The following is an 18226-nucleotide window of genomic DNA, read 5'->3' as shown; positions in this document are numbered from 1 at the left end:
GAACCCCACTGGGGATGAAGGGAACACAGGGACAACAGAACACCAGGGGTGATGGGGATCTTGGAGTGAGGGAGACCCCAGGGACAGTAGGCACCCTGAAGGTGAGAGGGACCCCAAGAAGTAATGAGGACCTTGAGGGATAGTGAACCCCCAGGGGTGATGGGGACCCCAGGGACAATGAGGACCCCAGGAGACAATGGGGACCTGAGAGGTGATGGGCACCTGATGGGTGGTGGGTACTTCAGGGATAATGAGGACCCTAAGAAGTGATGGGAAGATGGGGTGGCCTGAGACCACAGGGTGGCCTGGGACAGGGACACTTGCAAACAGAGACCCTGAGGGTGCTGGGAGCAGCAGGTGAGGACTCTGAGTTCTGCCACCACAAGACCACAGGGGCTGGGGGACACAGGGGCTGGTGTCCAGGATCTCACCCTGTACTGGCATGTGGCTTCTCCCCATTCCCTGGTGACTCTATCCCAGGTTGTGCCATCCCTTGTGGTGACCCCATCCCTGATAACCCTTTCCCACTAGTGACTCCATGCTTCTGGTGACTCATTCCCTAGTGCTCCCATCCCCTGCTGATCCCCTACCTCTCAAGAAGGTGACAGGAGTGATGTTCTCTCCCTGGACCTGGCCCCTGATGGCCACAGGAGCTTTACTCTGCCTGAGAAGGTGCCAAACTGATATGGGAATCCTGTAGCCACCAGGACCTGCACTAGGAGCTACTCTTCAGCCATAGCAGGTGGGCATGGGAATGGGCTTGTCTCCAGCTGGGTGTCCAGGTGTGGTGGCTTGTTGAAGCCTGTCCATCACTACAGGGGGATCCTGCCCTGGCACAGGGCTAAGATCCTGAAGGTGCTGGAGAGCTGGCGGCAGAGGCTGCTGCAGGAGGAGCTGCAGGGATGCCCACCTGACCTGGAGCAGCAGCTGAGGAAGTGCCACCACAGACTTGAGGAGGTCTGTGATGCCCCTTTGTCCTTGTCTGTCTGTCCCAGCCTCCATCCTTGTACCCAGTCAGTTCTCCTGCCTTCACCTCACATTTCCATCTATTCATCCATCCATCCATCCATCCATCCATCCATCCATCCATCCATCCATCCATCCATCCATCCATCCATCCATCCATCCTCCACATGTCCATCCAGCTACATATCCATGTCTGTGCTGGGCTGCGGTGCCACACCACCCCCTGCAGTGATGTGCCAGGCCATGCTGTGACACATCTATACCATACCATGCCATTCCATGCCATGCCACAAATGTGCCATGCCGTGCAGCGCCGTGCGGTGCAGACGCTGCAGGGCCGTCCGGCGGGGCGGGGACTGGGGCAGATGGTGCTTACCCTGCTCCTCCCTCCGCTCAAGCCCAGACCCGTCCGTGCCCCGGCGCAGCAGAGCCGGCAGCGGCGGCGGGCTCAGGTAAGGGATTCTCCCACCCCACCGGGACCCCGGGGCCTCCGTCCTGCCTCTGGCCGCCCAGCACGACGGGGAGCGGGCTGGGGAAACTGAAGCATAGCCGGGCGACGGCGCTGGAAAAGCGGTGTGAACCCCCTCCCCTCCGTCCCACTGCCCTCCTTTCACTCCTTCCCCAAGAGTTTGGGAATCTTGGGGTGCTGGGGACCCCCTTTTCCGAGGCCGGCGGTCGCTCCCACCCCCGGATCCGCCACCAGCCCAGATGGAAAAGAAAGGAAAACTGGGAGAGGTGCCCAGCGAAACCAGCTGGGGCGGGAGCGAGGGGCCCCTCGGCCCTCCCCCCCACCGCACCCCGACCACCTTTGACCCCTTCGAGGGTGTCACCCTCCCCCGCCTGGCGCACCGCACCCTTTATTTATGGTAGGACCTACAAGAAGGCAAAGCAAACACAGCCTCGCCTCCCCTCCACCGCCATCGCGGCACGCCCGGGGTGACATGAGGGATGGTAGGGGTGCAGGGTGGGGGCCACCCATGGGTGCAGCCCGGTTCGGGGCGTGGGGACGAGCTGTGTCCCCGCTGTTGCCCGCAGGCTCTCGGCGCGGCATGGGGGAGGCCAGTGACATGGACAGCGGGATCGTGCTGCACTCGGGTGAGAATGGGGTCTGGGGCTGAGGGAGGTTTTGGGGTGCCCCTGTCGCCCAGGAGTGCTCTGATAGACGTGTCCCTCCTTCCCAGGCAGGGAACGGAGCACTTCGGTGCATGGGGACACATTAGGGACACATGAGCTGCCGGAGAGAGCTTTGGGGAAATGAAGGAGTGGAGGAAGGGAGGCTTCCCCTGCGTTTCGGGAGGCATCCCAAGTGTAGAGGGGGGTGCTGTCGACGGGATTTGACTCAGATGGGTTTGGCTTGGATGGCTGAGTCAGACTGAAACCTTCCTCCTGTGCCCCCCCTCCCACCCCCCCAGCAGGGACGTCACACGTGTCCCGGGGGGGCTGAAGCACCCATGGTGCTGCTGGGGGAATTTCCTGGATACCCTGGGGCATTGGAGAACCCATGGGTGCTGCTAGGGGAGGAGTCCCTGGATACCCTGGGGGGTTGGAACACCAATGTGTGCTGCTGGGTGGGGGAAACAGGTGTTTCACGGGAGTCAGTACACCCACGAGTGCTGCTGTGGGGGAAGGGAGGCGCAGCTGCTTTGGGGCAGCTGGAGTGCCCATGGCTGTGCTGGGAGGATCGTGGCTGCTTTTTTCTCCCCCTGCGGTGGAGGAAAACTAAGGTAGGGAGGCTGTTGAGTGGTGGAGGATGGCACCTGGGTGCTCCCATCCCTCCAGATGTCCATGTATCTGTTCCAGGCTCTGAAAGCCCAGTGTCCCCCCCGAAGGAACGGGTGCTGGTGGGGCAGCGGCAGCAGCAGGCACTGGAGGCCCAGCTGGATGGCTGCATCCAGGAGCTGCGACAGCTGTGCCTGCGTGAGGCGGTGAGCAGGGCATGAGGACCCCCTGCCCACCTTCACGTACTGCCATGGCTCTGCTCAGTGTCCCTGTGCCATCCTCAGGAGCTGACGGGGACCCTGCCCTGCGAGTACCCCCTGAAAGCTGGCGAGAAGCCCCCCAAGGTCCGTCGCAGGATCGGGGCTGCCTTCAAGCTGGATGAGATCGCCGTTCTGCGTGGGGTGGTGAGACAGTCCCTGGGGTGCAAAGGTGGTGGGGACCCATCCCATCCCATCCCATCCCATCCCATTCCATTCCATTCCATTCCATTCCATCCCATCCCCTCTGCTGTGGAAGCTGCCCGAGGGTCACCTGGAAATGTTGCCATCCCCATCCCATGGTTGGTGGTTAGGTGCCAAGTGCTGTAGGTGAGAGGGGCAGGGGATGCTTTCAAGCATAAGGTGGTGTTGAGGTGTTGAGTTAATGGGGTTATCCTGGGGTCCCAAACATAATGTGTGGGGTTGGGGTGCCAAGGTGATGGGTGTGGGGAGAGTCCCAGGTGTATCAAGGTGCCAGAATTATGGGAGAAGGTGGGTTCCAAATGTCATGGGTAGTGGTGGGGTCCTGAGCATGATAGGTGGTGTTGGATTCCAAGAGTGATGCTCGGTGTTGGGGTCCCAGATGAGATGCTGGGAGGGGTTGGGATCCCAAGTGCTATGGGTGGCGTTGGCGTGTTAAGCCTTATGGGGGGCTCAGGGGTGTTGAGGCGCATTTCTGAGCGTGTCCCCCGCTCCCAGGACCCTCTGGAACGGGAGCGGGCGCTGCAGCTGCAGATTGCCGAGGCCGCCCGCCGGCTCTGCTGCGAGGAGAACATTGGCCGGCAGGTGCGGAAGAGGCGGCAGACGGCAGCACTCCGGGAGGAGCAGAAACTGCGGGATCTGGAGCAGGTTCTGAGCCAGCGGCGGCTCCTGGCAGGGCAACGGGACATCAGTCCTGCCAAGGGTGAGCCCTCCGAGCCCCATGGCGGGGGGGGGATGCTGGAGAGCAGAATGGGGTGCTGCTTGGTTGGGTGTCCCTGGGGAATGCATCTAAAATACCCATTCCCTGTGAATGCACCCCACTGGATGCTGGGATCCTTCATCCCAAGTGCATGCACTCCTCTGGATGCATGCCCCTCTGCCATTCTCCTGTGTGTCCCTTCCCAATATGCCATCCACAATGCATATCCCAGTTCCCTGGTGAATGCACTTCCCTGGATGCACTCCAACTTTCCATCCCCTGTGAATACAACCTGGTTCTGCATTGCCAGTGAATGCATGCCCCTAACACCCCCTGGTAAATGCACCCCAATTTCCCATCCCTGCTGAATATACCCCTTGGATGCCCCCTGGAAGGCCATCCCTGCTACATGCACCTTGCTACACTCTCACTGTCAATGCACCCTTTTGAAGGTACCCCAATACTTCATCTCTGGTGATTGTACCCTTGTGAGTGCACCCCAAAAAGAAGTCCCCAGTGCATGCACCCCAATAACTATTCCTGGCATATGTACCCCCTGAATGCACCCCAAAAGCATACACCCTGATAAACCATCCCCAGCAGTACCCCACTGAATCCAACCCAGTACTTCACCTCCGTTGATTGCACCCTTCTGAAAGTACCCTAAGAGCTCACCCCTGCCGCTTGCACCTCATAACTATCCCCAGTCACCCATCCTCAGCACCTGCACCCAAAGGGGGGCAGGATGTGGCCCAGCTGCCATGGCCCCATCCCAGTGGCGGCCATCCAAGGGGGTCCCTGTTCTCTCCATGCCTGTCCCCTCCAAGGACCAGGGCCATGGTGGTGGCGTCTCCTTCCCTGTCGGTGCCCCCAGCCTGCCCATCCCAGGCAGGCTGGGAGCTGCACGCGGCTCAGCAGAGCCGGCCTGGCCGGTACCGCCGCCGTCCCGGAGCATGTTGGGACAGGTGGCGTGGGAGAGGGGAGTGGAGGCCTGCGGGGACGCGCTGGGTGGTGGCGGGGCCGTGGGAGCGCTTTGGCACCCGGAGGCGGCCCCAGCTCTGTTCTCACAGGGCCCTGCCCCATAGAGCTCAGTGCGTCCGACGAGAGCTCCATGTTGGACTCTGGCCTGCTGAAGGAGGGTGAGGGGGCTGTGGGGACCAGGGGGGGATCCCTGGCATGTTCCCTCCATTCCAGCCCTTCCTGTGTCCCCTCTATCTCTACTCTCCCTGTGTATCCTCTATCCCGTTCCGCTGCCATGTATCCCCTCCATGCTGTTCCCCTGTGTGTCCCTTCCATCCCAGCCCCCCACATCTCCCCTCCATACCAACCATCCACCTGTTCCCTCCATCCCAACTCTCCCTTTGTGTCCCCTCCATCCCAACCCTCCATCTCTCCTGCAGAGGACACACGGCCACCAGGACCTGCCTCTCCACAGAGGTCCCCATCTCCCAAGGACCCCACCAAGGAGGAGGAGGGGGAGTCAGGGCCTGTGGTACCCGCCCCCATTCCCCGGCAGAAGACTAGCCTGGACAGACCCTACAAGAGGACCAAAAATCCCAGCATCGACCCTGAGGATGGGGAAACCCAGAGCTCCCAATGCTGTCTTGGGTCCCTGATGACTGACCCTGCCAGTTCCTTGGCTCCCAGCAGCCCTAACTCTGCAAGCCCCTCAGTGTCCAGGACAGGGGACCCTTCCTACCGGTTTGTCCCCATCCGGACCGTGGTGCTGTGCCGGCAGGCAGGTTCCAGTGCTCCCAGCACCCCTGAGCCATCAGGACGGCAGGGACAGACCCAATCTCTGAGGTATGTCCTGAGCTTGGGGAGGGTAGACAAGGGTTTCTGCTAGGGAGGATGGAGATAACCCCATGGAGAGGGGGATGGAGATAATCCCATGTGGAGGATGGAGCTCAATCCATGGGAAGGAGGATGGGAATGACCCTGTGAAGATGATGGAGCTCAGCTCATGGGGAGGATGTTGGAAATTATCCCATAGGAGGGGTGGAGATAGTCCTACTGGCAGTAAAATGGAGCTAACCCTGTGGGAAGGAGGATGGGAGTAATCCTGTGGGAGAGGATGAAGAGAACCTCATGGAGATAATGGAGCTAAACCCATGGGGAGGAGGATGGAGATAATCCTATGGAGAAGATAATGGAGAGAACACCAAGGGAAGTGTGGACCTAACTCTATGGGGAGGATGGAGAAAATCTTTTGCGGAGAATGGACATGATCCCATGGGGAGGGGATGGAACTAACCCCATGGAGATGATGGAGCTCAGTCATTGGGAGGATGGAGACAATATTATGGCGAGGATTGAGATAATCCCAGAGACCAGAATGAGGATAATCCTATGGGAATGTGGGAGAAAACCCTGTGGGGAGGATGGACAGAAATCCATTGGGAGGAGGTTGGAGATGGTCCCATGGAGAGAATGGAAGTAAGCCTATGGAGAGGATGAACTAATCCCTTGGGAGGAGGCTGGAGACTGCCCCACAGGAAAGGTGGAACTAATTCCATGGGAGGAAGTTAGATGTCTCCCCACGGGGTGGCTGGCTGTACCCATGGGTACACCTTTCCCAGAGCTTGCCCTGGCTTTAGGGTGAGGGGAAGGGTGCTCCTGCAGCCACAGTGTCTTGCCTGCAGGGTGGACCCATGCTGGCAGCCAGCTGAGCCCCGGGGCCGCAGCGCCACTCCCCGCCGGCGCCCCACCTACTACACAGTCACTGTGCCCACCTCGTGCCTCCTGAGCCCCGGCCCTGCGTGCCGCTCCGGCTCCGATGACAGCATCTCCGACCTCTCCAGCATCTCCCATGCCACCTCCCCGGGCAGCAGCAGCCCTGACGTGTCCTTTGCGGTTCCGCTGCCCCTTGCCGAGCCTGGTTACTACCCACGGGGTGCCCTCCAGCTCCTGCCACCTGCTGGCCCCCTGACTTTCCTGTACGAGCAGGATCTGGCCCCGCTGCGCTACCAGCGCCTGGTGCCCTCCCGAAGCCGCATCGTGCGCACGCCCTCACTCAAAGACTACGCACCCGCCGGGGCCCGGGGGCTCTCCAAAGCCGCCGTCACCGAGGAGCTCAAGTCATGGCACCAGCGTGCCCGGCTGAGGAGTGCCCGGCCCCACTCCCTCGACCGGCAAGGGGCTTTCCAGAGACCCCGTGGTGGGACCACCAGGGACGTGCCCATTGCTCATGGAATCCTGTCACTGGTTCAGGTATGACACGGGGTCTGGCTGGGAGTGGCCACGTGGGAGAAGAGGGACCCCCTGGGTGCTGTCCTGCAGGTGACATGAGTTGTTACCCTGAGGTAGTGTAGGGACATGCAGCTCTGGTGGGGTCCCATGAGGATTTCTAGAGCAGGGATGAAGGCCTGAGGGAGTCCGTGGGGTCCTGTGAGGGTTGTTGGGACAGGCCTGGGATTCCAGAAAGGAGCCTGGGGCAGGAACATGGTCTCAGGAGGGTTCTGAGGAGAGGATCAAGGTCCTTTAAGATCCATTGAGGCAGGATTGGGACCTTCTGAGGGTCCTCTGAGCAGGTCCAAGGTCCCATAGGTTGGGTCTGGAGGTCCCTCATAGTTCCTTGGGCAGGACCAGCACCCTGAGTAGGTCGCCATGGGAAGATTAGGGTCCTGAGGGAATCACAAAGGAAGAATTTGGGTCCCAGAGTGGTCCTTGGGGCAGGACTAGGTTCCTAAGGAAGTCCAACAGCCAGGACCAGGGTCTACTGTTCTTGGGAACAGAAATAAGGTCTTTAAGGTCCTTCAGGGCAGGATGAGGGCCTGCTGAGGGTCCCATGGACAGGTTTGGAGTTCTGTGTAGGTCCCAGGGGCAGAACCAAGATCCCCTGGGGCAGGACTGGGGTCCCATGTGAGTCCCTGGGATAGGGCCAGGACCTTAAGGGTGTCTCTGGAGCAGGACTGGGGTTCCATGTAGGTTCCTGCTTTCTCTTGCAGATCCCAAGGGCAAGACAAGGACCCTACGGGGGTTCCTGTTGCAGAACTGAGGTCCCATGGGAAAGACCAGAACCTTAAGGGGATTACTGGGGGAAAACTGGGGTCCCATGAGAGTCCCATGGGAAGGACCAGGACTTCAGGGGGGTCCCTAGGGCAGGATCCATGTGGGTCCCTGGGGTAGCACTGGGGTGCCCTTGAGCAGGGAAGGATCCCTGCAGGCATTTCAGTGACCAGCTCCCCTTTCCACCTGGCAGTCTCACTGGGACAAATGCACCTGTGGCATAGGTGGGACACAGGCTGGGCAAGTCAGGACCTGTGGCCGTGCCCCCACAGCTCCTCCAGCCCAGCCCTTGTGCCAGGATGTGCCCGCAGTGGTGCCCCTCAGACAAGGCATGATGCCAACACTCACAGGGTCTTTGTCCCCCAGGGTCCCCCGGTGCAGGTGCTGCGGCGCTCGGCAGCCGGCGTGCCCGTGCAGGTCTACATGCCCGAGAACGGCGAGATTGTCACCCAAGTGTGAGTGCCATGTCCTCACCCCGGGCGGGGGCACATCCTGGCTGGCCCAGGGGCGGCAGGGACGTCTTGCGCCTCCCCAGCCCGGCGTGGGGCACAGGAGGGAGCCACAGTGGGGTGGCAGGGGCTGGCCCCCACCCTGTGTTCCCTCACTGGCACTGCAATGCTGATAGGGACACTGTGACCCCAGTGCTTATGGTGACCTTGGTGTCACCACAACCCTGAATTTGAGGTTCTGGTCTCTAATAAAAATGGTTTCTGGGATACGTCACTCTCAGGATGTGTCACCTCCATGTCCCCTCTGAGGACCCCCATCCCTGGGTCCCATTGGCATTGCAGGATGGGACTCCGTGGATTTGGGGTCTGGCTGTGCTCAGGGCAGTAATGGGGTGATCCCAATGGCAAGAGGGTGCCCCAGATCCAGCTGTGCAACCCTGGCACCCAGTGACCCAGGCTGGGAAAGGGGCAAAGAGTGGAAAGGAAGGATGGAATGGAGGTGAAGGGTGTGGGGTTGGAGTGCAGGAAGGTGGGCAGGAAGGGTGCAGGGGAGGGCTGCAAGGATGGGTGAAGGGATGGGGTGCCGGGGGAGGGAAATAAGGTGCTCCGGGAAAGGATGGGGTTGGAGAAAGGGTGCTGTGAACCAAAGTGGTGGGGTGCAGGGAGGGGATGGGGTGCTGGGCAGGCAAATAAGGAGTGCAGGGGTGGGATGAGGTGGGAGAAGGGGTGCTGGGAGGGGAAATGATGGGGAGCAGGGGGTAGGGAAGGGGTTGAATGTCGGGGATGGGGTGCGGGGAGTGGTGCAAGGACGAGTGAAGAGATGGGGTGCAAGAAGGGGGGAAATAAGGGTTTCCGGGGATTGCCGTGGTGGGGGGCAGTGCCAGAGACGCTCCGGTCCCCGCATTCCCGCCCGGCCCTGCCCGTGCCCGGGGCCGGCGGCGTCGCCCCTCCCGGTGGGGGCGGGCGGGGGCCGGTGGCTGCGGCGGGAGGCGGCGCCGGGGGGACGGGAGGGGGGGGGCACCGGGCAGCAACCGAGCGCCGCCGGGCTGCGGCGTCACTGCGGGCCTGCGCCGGCCCCGCACGGCACCGGGAGACACCGGGAGACACCGGCACAGGGAGCGGCCCCCCGGCACCGGCACCGGGCGGCACCAGGACCGGCCACGGGAGCGGCCCCGGTCCCGGTGCCGCCGCGCAGCCGCCGCCCTCGTCCCGGACAGCTCTGAGCGGGGACACCAGGCCCGGCCCCGGGATGGGGCCCGGGGGCCCCGGGAGCGGCTGGCCCCTGGCCGGGACCCTGCTGGTGGCCGTGGCCGCCTCGATGGGTAAGAGATATACGGGGACCGGGGAGGGCCGGGGGACCCGGTGCCACCCTGCGACTGGACGCTGTGCCACATCTGTGACACGGGGATCCCGCTGGGTGGGAGGGACTTCGTGCCACCGGCCGTGGCTGTGAGTCGTGTCACACACGGCCCCTTTCACCGGGGGTTGCTTGCAACAAAGTGTCCCCCTGGGCACGGTGCCCACTGCCCCCGAACCCGCCTCCCATTCGCCGCTTTCGGGGTGACCCCGGGAGCAGCAGGGACGGACGGAGCCGGTGGCTGACGGAGCCGGGATGCGCAGCCCCGGGGAACCTGGGGGCTTCCTATGGACGAGCCCTGTGCCTCAGTTTCTCCACTTGTCCCTGAACTGCCGTGATCCCATTTTGGGATGTGTAATAACGCCACGTGAGATTTCCGCAAAGCCCATTTCCGTGGCTGCTCAGGCACCTCCGGCCGCCCCCGGCCCTCGGCCCGCGGCTATTTCTGGGAAGACAGGTGGCTCCGGACAGAAATAGAGTGGGAAGTGCCACTGGAACACGCGGAAGGAGGGGAAGCGAGGGAGATCTGGAGGAATCTGGAGGGGTCGGAGAGCTGGGTGGGATGGAGTGGCGTCTGCAAGGGTGTAGGGTTGGATGGAGCCGAGTATGGGGGTACATAGGGGCAGGGTTTGCAAGGAAGTGGAGTGGGATGGGGCAGGATATGGGGGTACACAGGGGCAGAATGGAGCAGGGTTTTAAGGGATGTGGGGCAGGATGGAGCAGAGCAGTGGTTTGGGGGTACATAAGGACACCGTTTGTGGGGCCATGGGGCAGGACACAGGAAGGTATAGGGGATGTGGGGCTGGATATGAGGGGGACAGGAAGCAGTGGGGTATTTGGGAGTGTATAGGGGCTATTTTGGGGATCCATGGGGCAGGATGGACTGGGGTACAAGGGGAATAGGACACAGTGGGGTACAGGCTGTGCTCACGTGGGAGAGGAAGGGCATGGGGGTGCTGCTGATGCCCCTGAGGGTGGTGACGGCCAGGTGCTCCAAGGCCCCGGTGGTGGGTGGCTGTCCACAGTGGCCGGGGGCGAAGACTGCCTGTGGTACGTGGACAGAAACGGGTCATGGCACCCTGGCTTCGACTGCGAGTTCTTCACCTTCTGCTGTGGCACGTGCCAGCAGCGGTACTGCTGCCGAGACCCTCTGCGCCTGCTCACCGAGCGCCAGCAGCGCCACTGCCTTGCCTTCAGGTGCCACAGCCGGGGCTGATGGGGCTGGGGGCTCTCCTGGGCAGCCTGGGTGCTAGGACTGGGTGCTGTGCACTAGTACTGGGTGCTGGGGACAGGCAGTTTTACTGGGTGCTGGTCACTGTATGCTCTGCACTAGGCAGTAGTGCTGGACACTGGTATTGGGTGCTGGGCACTGGTACTGGGGGTTGGACATTGGTACTGAGCAGTGGCAGCGGGTGCTGGATGCTGGGTGCTCTGCACTGGTACTTGGTGGGGGCACTGGGTGTTGGGCACTGGGCACTGTTACTGGATGATGAATGCAGGTGCTGTGCAATGGTTCTGAGCACTGGGGAGTGATACTGGGCACTGGGCAGTGCTGCTGGGTTGCTAGGCTGTTAGCTCTGGGTGCTGGACACTAACATTGGGTGCTGGGCATTGAGTGCTGGGTGCTGGGCACTGGGCAGTGGTACTGGGTGTTGGGCACTGGTACTGGGTTGTTGGTCTCTGGCCAGTGGAACTGGGCATTGGTGCTTTGCAGTGGGTGTTGGGACTCCTGCTAGGTGCTGTGCACTTGGTACTGGTACTGGGTGCCAGGCTCTTGGCATTGGTACTGGGTGCTGGCATTGGGTTCTGGGTGCTGGACACTGGTACTGGGCACTGATACTGGGCACTGCACATTGGGGGATGGATGCTGCAGATTGGTCACTGATACTGGGTGCTGGATGCTGGTACTGGAAACTTGCACTGGGTGCTGGTCACTGGGAGAGGGCACTGGTACAAGGCATTGGCACTGGGTACTGGGCACTGCTACTGGGTGGGCAATGCTACTGGGTGCTGGGCAGTGGTCACTGCTACTGGGTGCTGATAGCAGTGCTGGACACTGCCACTGGGCATTGGTTCTGGGCACTGGGCAGTGTCACTGGGTGCTGGCTGGGCTGGGGGTGTGTGCCGCGGGTGCCTCCCTGGCCCTGCTCCCCATGCCCGGGGGTCCCACAGCCCCAAGACCATCGCGGGCATCGCCTCAGCCGTGGTGCTTTTCATCGCCATCGTCACCACCATCGTCTGCTGCTTCATGTGCTCCTGCTGCTACCTGTACCAGCGCCGGCAGCACTCCCGCACACCCCTGCAAGGTGCGGGGCTGGGGGGCTGGGATGGCGGTGCAGGAGGGTCCTGTAAGAAAAGTGGGTGGAGTGGGGTTGAGGGGGCCTAGAGGATTTCAGGGGGAAGGGGGGTCTGGTGGGGGCTGTAGGGATGGGGGATGCAGGGTGTGCAGGAAGAGAGGATCAAGAGGGTCCTGCAGCTAAGGAGGTGCAGGGTTAAGAGGACCTGGGGGAATGGGAGGGTGCAGGAATGGGGGATGCATGGATGGGGGGTGCAGGAGGAGGCTTGGTGCATGATGATGCTGTAGGTACAGGGTGGGGGATTGGGGGGGCCTCGACAGAGGCCTGTGGGAATTGGTGTGTGTCTGTGGGCTGTAGGGGTGGGAGGTGCAGGAGGGTCCTGTAGGTAGAGAGTGGAGGGGTTTGGGAAGAGGCAAGGAGGGTGTTGGGGTAAAAGGTGGAAGCTAAAGGGATGAGAGATGAGAGAGAGCAGAAGAATTCTGTCGGTGTGGGGTGGCGGGAATGGTAGGGGAGGCAAAGAGAAGGGCAGCTGTTGGAATGAAGGGGGGGATCAGGAGGGTGGGGGGTGGACTGCAGGAATTAAGGTGTAGGAGGAGGGGTAGGGTACAGGGGTGGGGAGAAGGAGAGGTGCTGAGGTACACGGTGGAGGGATTGTGGGGGGATGAGGTGGTGGGACTTGAAGGGATGCGGGGGGGAAAATTGTGCAGTGTGGTGAGGGTCTGGCTGACACCTCAGCGGCCACCAACCTGAGGGCCACCACCACTCTTAGGCACCATCCCTGTCCCTGTGTCGGGTTGCTGCAGACCTCCCCAATCTCTCCCACAGGCCCGGAAATTCCCCTGTCCAGCTACCACCCTGCAGCTCCCCCAGCTCCCTTCCCCGTGGACCCCAAAGCCGGCCCCACACCTCCCCAGCCTGGCTTCACCCCCATGGCCATGTACCCCCCGCCCGGCCCTGCTGCCCAGTACCCCATGTACCCCTCCGGGCCCCCCGTCTACAACCCCACAGGTGAGCACCGGGGGGGAACGGGCACCCTCCCTATTCCCCAGGGGGCCTGGTGGCCTGGTGACACCGCTCCTGCTCCCCCCGCAGCACCGCCACCCTACGTCCCGGCGCAGCCCAGCTACCCTGGAGCATGAGTCCCCGCGGGGACCCCCGTACCCGCCGCCGGCCAGCGGGGCCGGGCTGGGGACCCCAGGGATCCCCCTGGCGCCGGGGGGCTGCCTTAGCCAGCGCTGGATCGGGCTCTCCCCAGCCATCCTGCGGTGATCCGGTGCCAGCAGAACAGGGCGGCCCTTGTGCCGCACACTGGGCCCTTTGTGGGCGCCTTCTCCCCCGGCTCCGGGTGCCAGTGGCCCCGAGCAGCCGCGGAGGGGTTCCCGGGGGGTCCTCCGAGGGCCGTGCACCGCTGTCTCCCTGCACACTACCCCCGGATTCACCCCGGCTCTTCCCTCCGGGGTTGGCATTAAACCACGTCTTGTGCCCACAGTCTGGTGTCGTCTCGGTGATTCTAATGGGGAAAAAAGGAAGGGCAACGCCCCCAAACCCTTCCCGCGAATTGTTATGTGGGGAAACATGAATTCTGCTCTGTCGCTTCTGCTCCCGAGACTTCTCCCTCCCAAAATTGTGTTGGGATGAGTAATTCCCACCAAATCAGCCGCTTGGATGAGCCAGCCTGGAGTGCTGGCCGCCCACTCAGCCCCCCTCACTCAAAACGGAGCGTGAAACCACCCCTGGAATCTTTCGGGTGAGAAAACAGCAAATTCTGCGCCGGGATTGAGACCGTGGGCATGTGAACAATTCCTTTATCCATGCCCCCTGCCCTGGACAGGAATAAGCAGGGGAGGGTGCCTGGTGTGTCACCCCGATGTTGTTCCTGGTGGGATTCAACTGCTGGCTAAATTTGGGACCAGAGTCCATCAGTCCAGGAGAACAGCCAGGCAGAGCCGCCTGGAAGGACAAACCGCTGTTCCATCTCCCAGCCCTCTGCATCAGCCCCAAAAGCCGTCTGAGGTGCCCGGAGTGGGGGGAGCCATGGGGGAGCAGCTCCGAGTTTTATTGAAGTGGGATGGACAGGAAAAGAAATAATAATAAAAGCAGCGACATGGGTTCTGGGGTGTGTGTACACAGCCAGCTGCGTGGGAGGCTCAGGATTCGGGGACCCCCCGCTCCCGGAGGTAGAGGTCACGGATTTCGGCCAGGCTGCGGCTGAGCCCGCCCAGCGCCTGGGCGATGCCGCGCAGCACGGCCGCGGTCTCCCGGCGGCTCTCGGCGTATTCCCGGCGGAACGCCCGCAGCTCCTGCACCAGCCGCTCGTTGGACTGCACGAGGCTGAGCTGGGGGCGCTCGGGGGTCCCGTCCAGCCCCCTGGGGGGCCCCGCCTCTCCCGCGCCGCAGTGACTGAGCTGCTCGGCCTCCTGCTCCAACAGCAGACTCGGGAAGTCGGAGCCCAGCGGCTCCTGCGGCCCGCGGAGGTCGCCGAGGGGGAGTTCGGAGGGTGCGGAGCGCGGGGGGCTCCGGCTCCAGCCCTCGCACAGCTCGCTGGGCGGGCAGATGCCGGTGCGGGGCAGCCGACAGTCTGAGCCGCGGCCGGGAGCACCGTCGGCAGCGGGACCGTGGAAGGGCTCAGTCTTCACCTCCAAAGGCTCCTCCTTTACCGGCTCCTCCTTTACACCTGTGGGACCGAGGGCGAGCACAGGGCAGCTGCAGGGATCTCCCGTGTTCCCGGTGTCCCACGGACCAGTGGCAGACCCTGTTGTCTCCATCCCTGTGCTCATACATCCCCTCTCCTGCACCCAGCCCCAGTTCCATCTATACCTATCTCCATAGTTCCGTGTCCCTCATGATAGTTCAGTCCCTTGTCCCTCTCCTGTCCCCAGTACCCCCATACCCCTGTCCTGAATGTGGTGCCCCCATGTGCCTGTATGGTCCTGGTACCCCCCCGTCTCTGCCCCAGTCCACACATATCCCTGTCCTGAACATGGTGCCTCTACGTCCTTGTTTGGTCCTGGTACCACCACGTCCCAGTTCTCACCCCACTAACCCCCATGTCCCTGTTCTGGTCCCAGTACTGGAATGTTCTTTGTCTCTGTCTTGGTCCTGCCCCATGTCACTGTCCCAGTCCCACCACATCTTTGTCCTGTTCCCAGCCCCTTCTTATCCCCGTCCAGGTCCCAGTACCCTGTGCCTTTTGTCCCTGTCCTAATCCCAGTCACCCATATCCTTGTCCTGATCCTGGTACCCTTCTGTCCTGGTATAGGTGCCCCTATTACTCTCCCTGTCTCCTATGTCCCTGTCCTGGTCCTCCCACATCCCTGTCACCTGTCCCAATATCCCATGTTCGTATCCCTTTGCCCTGACTCTGTGTTCCCTCTGTGTCCCTGCCCCACTGCTCCTGCCCAGTCCCCTCCATGCACCTGTAGTAGTCTCAGTGTCCTGGTCCTGGTTTTTCCCACATCTTGGTCCCAGTCCCTCCATGTATCTTCCCAGGCCTAGTGATGCCTTAGGATGCCCCCATATCCCTCATGTTCCTGTCCCAGTTCTCCATGTCCCTGCCATTGTCCCCTGTATCCATGTCCCTGTCCCCCATGGCATGGTCCCAGTGTCCCTGTCCTGGCCCTTATCTCCTGTGTTTCTGTCCTGGTTCCAGTTTCCTGCTCCTCATCCTGTGCTCTTGGTCCTGGTCTCCTGTGTCCCTGTCTCAGAACCATGTTTCTGTCCTGGTCCTCTGTGTCCTGGTTACTCCATGTCCCTGTACTGGAGGGACCAGTGCCTCTGTGCCTTTGTGTCTCTGTGTCCCTGTCCCAGTTCCTCATTCCCTGTCCTGATGCCCTGTATCCTGGTTCTCCACGTGCTAATCCAGACCTCCTGAGTCCCCATCCCCATCTCCCCATGCACCTGCCCCTGTGTTCTGGTCTGGCTGTGTCCCTTTGCTGGTCCTGGTCCCCTGTGTCCCTGCATGCACCTGTCCTGGTCCCAGTGACCTGTTTCAGGCTCAGTTCTCTTGCATCCAAGTCCCAGTCACTCATGTCTGTGTCTTGGACCCCCACATCTTGGTCACAGTATCTCCATGTCACTATCGTGGTCTCCTGTATCCCGATCCCCTCACTTCCCGGTCCCCTTTTGTCCCTCTTCCTCCCAACCTCTCCCAGTCCCAGTGGCCCCTGTGTCTGTGTCCTGGTTTCCCATGTCCATGTCCTGGTCCTGCATGTTCTGGTGCTGGTCCTCATCTTTCTTGAGACCAGGGTTAGATGGGATACTGGGGAGAAGTTCCTCCATGCATATGTCCTGGCCCCAGCATCCCTATGTACATGTTGCTTGCCCCACTTCCTAAACCCATTTCCCCATATCCCATTCCAACTCATCCATGGCCCCTATTCCGTCCCCCATCCCGGTCACCCAGCAAGTCCCTGCCCCATGTCTATCCTGGTTCCTCATGTCCCTGTCCCACCATACATCTGTGCCGGTCCCCCCGGAACCCGGTCCCAGCACCCCCGCGACCCTGCCCCGCTCTCCCCCGTCCCAGTCCCGGTCCCGCATGTGCGTGTCCGTGTCCTCCGTGCACGTCTCTCCACTCTTCCGTCCCGGGCCAGCACCCTCGTGTCCCTGCCACGTCCCGCTGCCGCTGCCCGCGCACTCACCGTGCTGTGCCGACCCCTCGGCGCTGCGCATCGAAGGCTCGGTTCCGGCGGCGCTGCGAGGACCCCAGACGGGGGCGGGGGCGGGCCCCGCTCCGGGCTCGGCCGCGCCGTTCCCGTTGCTCCCGTTATTCCCGGTGCTCCCGTTCCTGGCGGCGGCCCTGCCGGCCGGGCCCTGCCGCTCCAGCCGGTGCCGGCTGATCTTGTCCCCGGCGCGGCGGCGCAGCCCCCGCCAGCGGTTCTTCACCTCGCCGATGTCGCGCTGGTGGCGGCCGGCGGCGTTCACCTTGTGCGTGATCCGCCACCAGATCTTCTGCTTCTCGTACGCGTTCACGGTACCGGCGGCGGCGCCGAACAGCAGCGGCTCGTACCGGAGCACTTCGCTCATCAGCACCTCCAGCTCCTGCAGCGTGAAGTTCGGCTTCCGCTTTAGCAGTCCCCGCCGCGCCCCGCCGCCGCCCGCCGCCGCCATGCTCCCCGCCGCCTCCGCCGCCTCATGCCGCCGCCCCGCCGTCCATTGCCGCCGCCGTGTGCCCTGCACCGGTTCCCCGGTACTAAGCGGGGGAAGCGGAGCCGGAGACCCCCGGCAGCCCCCGTCGGGCGCTGCCGTAACCGGATCCGGGACGGACCGGACGGGCCGGGGCTGCACCGGGCCCCCTGCCGGCCCCGCCGCGCGCCGCTCCGCCCCCGGAGCGTTAACGGCGGCCCCGGTGCGACAGCGGCGCCCCCTGCCGGCCCCGCCGCGCACAGCAGCGCCCCCGGCTCGGTAACGGCGCCCCCTGCCGGGCGCGCTCCCTCCCCCATCGGGGGCTGCACCGCCCCGCTCCGCCCAGGCCCCCCGGTTTTAGTGACACCGTCGGCGCTTGGGCGACGCCCCTGGTGCTCTCACCCCGGGGCCGGCCGCATGCTCGGTGTGGGATGTCCCAAGGGCCCGTGGTGCCCGCGTTAGCAGGGGCCGCCCCAAGGGGCAGGAGCTTGGGGGCAAGGGGCAGGACGACCCCGTGGTGCGGATACTGCTCCTCCCGCTGGGGCCACGGCTCTGCGCGGCTGCAGAAATGCTCCCCAAAACGGCGTTTCACCTGTACCGGGAGCAGCCTCTCAGCCACGCATGTGGGTGTCCCGGAGCAGGGGGAGCCTCCCAGGGGGCACCCGTGTGCTGCTGCATCCCAAAACGACCCCCGCCCCGTGGTGCCAGGGGGAGAACGGGAGAACAGTTCTGGGTGACCCCGGGGGTTTGGGGTGCTCAGTTTTGGGGTCACCCCGGAGTTTTAGGGTGACCCTGAGGCACCCAGTTCTGTATTACCTTGGAGTTTGGGGTGACCCTGGGGCTGCCCCAGGATTCCCAGTTCTGGGTGTACTCAAAGGGTTTTAGGTGACTGTGGGGTGGTCCTGGGGTGTTGAGTTCTTCATGACTCCAGAGTTTTGGGGTGTCTGCATGGCTCTGGGTGCCTGGTTGTCTGTGTCCAGCAGCAGCAGGGTGCCCCATTTTGGGGGTTGGGCTGTCCCACTTGGGGGGGTCCTGGGTGCCCCATTTTCAGGAGTTCTGAGTGGGTGACGAGGGACACCCAGGCTGGCTTGTCCAGGTGGTCCCAGGGTGCCCAGTTCAGGGTGGGCTGTGGGTGTGGGAGAGGGAAA

General features: G+C 62.8%; 3 protein-coding genes across 4 annotated transcripts; 2 read left to right on the top strand and 1 right to left on the bottom strand.

The window, feature by feature from the left end:
- The first annotated feature begins 1336 nt into the window (after positions 1-1336).
- Positions 1337-8456, top strand: INAVA (innate immunity activator). 2 transcript variants are annotated; one of them, XM_064733077.1, is made up of 8 exons: positions 1337-1418; positions 2002-2061; positions 2767-2891; positions 2970-3086; positions 3642-3846; positions 5244-5646; positions 6486-7053; positions 8218-8456. In XM_064733077.1, the coding sequence occupies exons 2-8, from the start codon at positions 2016-2018 to the stop codon at positions 8308-8310; spliced, it is 1557 nt and encodes a 518-aa protein (XP_064589147.1). In that variant the 5' UTR covers positions 1337-1418; positions 2002-2015; the 3' UTR covers positions 8311-8456. The 2 variants fall into 2 exon arrangements, with proteins under 2 accessions (XP_064589147.1, XP_064589146.1); XM_064733076.1 differs by having other exon boundaries at positions 2970-3089.
- Positions 8457-9301: 845 nt separating this feature from the next.
- Positions 9302-13442, top strand: SHISA4 (shisa family member 4). Its single transcript, XM_064732985.1, has 5 exons — positions 9302-9622; positions 10683-10854; positions 11830-11963; positions 12780-12962; positions 13047-13442. Exons 1-5 carry the CDS (start codon positions 9550-9552, stop codon positions 13091-13093), a joined length of 609 nt encoding a protein of 202 aa, XP_064589055.1. The 5' UTR covers positions 9302-9549; the 3' UTR covers positions 13094-13442.
- Positions 13443-13976: 534 nt separating this feature from the next.
- LOC135458071 (myb-related transcription factor, partner of profilin-like) lies at positions 13977-17274 on the bottom strand. Its single transcript, XM_064732984.1, has 2 exons — positions 16595-17274; positions 13977-14628 (listed from the first exon to the last, which is right to left on the bottom strand). Exons 1-2 carry the CDS (start codon positions 17061-17063, stop codon positions 14102-14104), a joined length of 996 nt encoding a protein of 331 aa, XP_064589054.1. The 5' UTR covers positions 17064-17274; the 3' UTR covers positions 13977-14101.
- Between the last annotated feature and the right edge of the window lie 952 nt (positions 17275-18226).

The sequence above is a fragment of the Zonotrichia leucophrys genome, chromosome 26 (genome assembly GCF_028769735.1).
Source record: "Zonotrichia leucophrys gambelii isolate GWCS_2022_RI chromosome 26, RI_Zleu_2.0, whole genome shotgun sequence".
Classification (NCBI taxonomy): Eukaryota; Metazoa; Chordata; class Aves; order Passeriformes; family Passerellidae; genus Zonotrichia; species Zonotrichia leucophrys.
The sequence above is the reverse complement of the archived record's forward strand: the minus strand, read 5'-3'. Positions and strand labels throughout refer to the sequence as shown.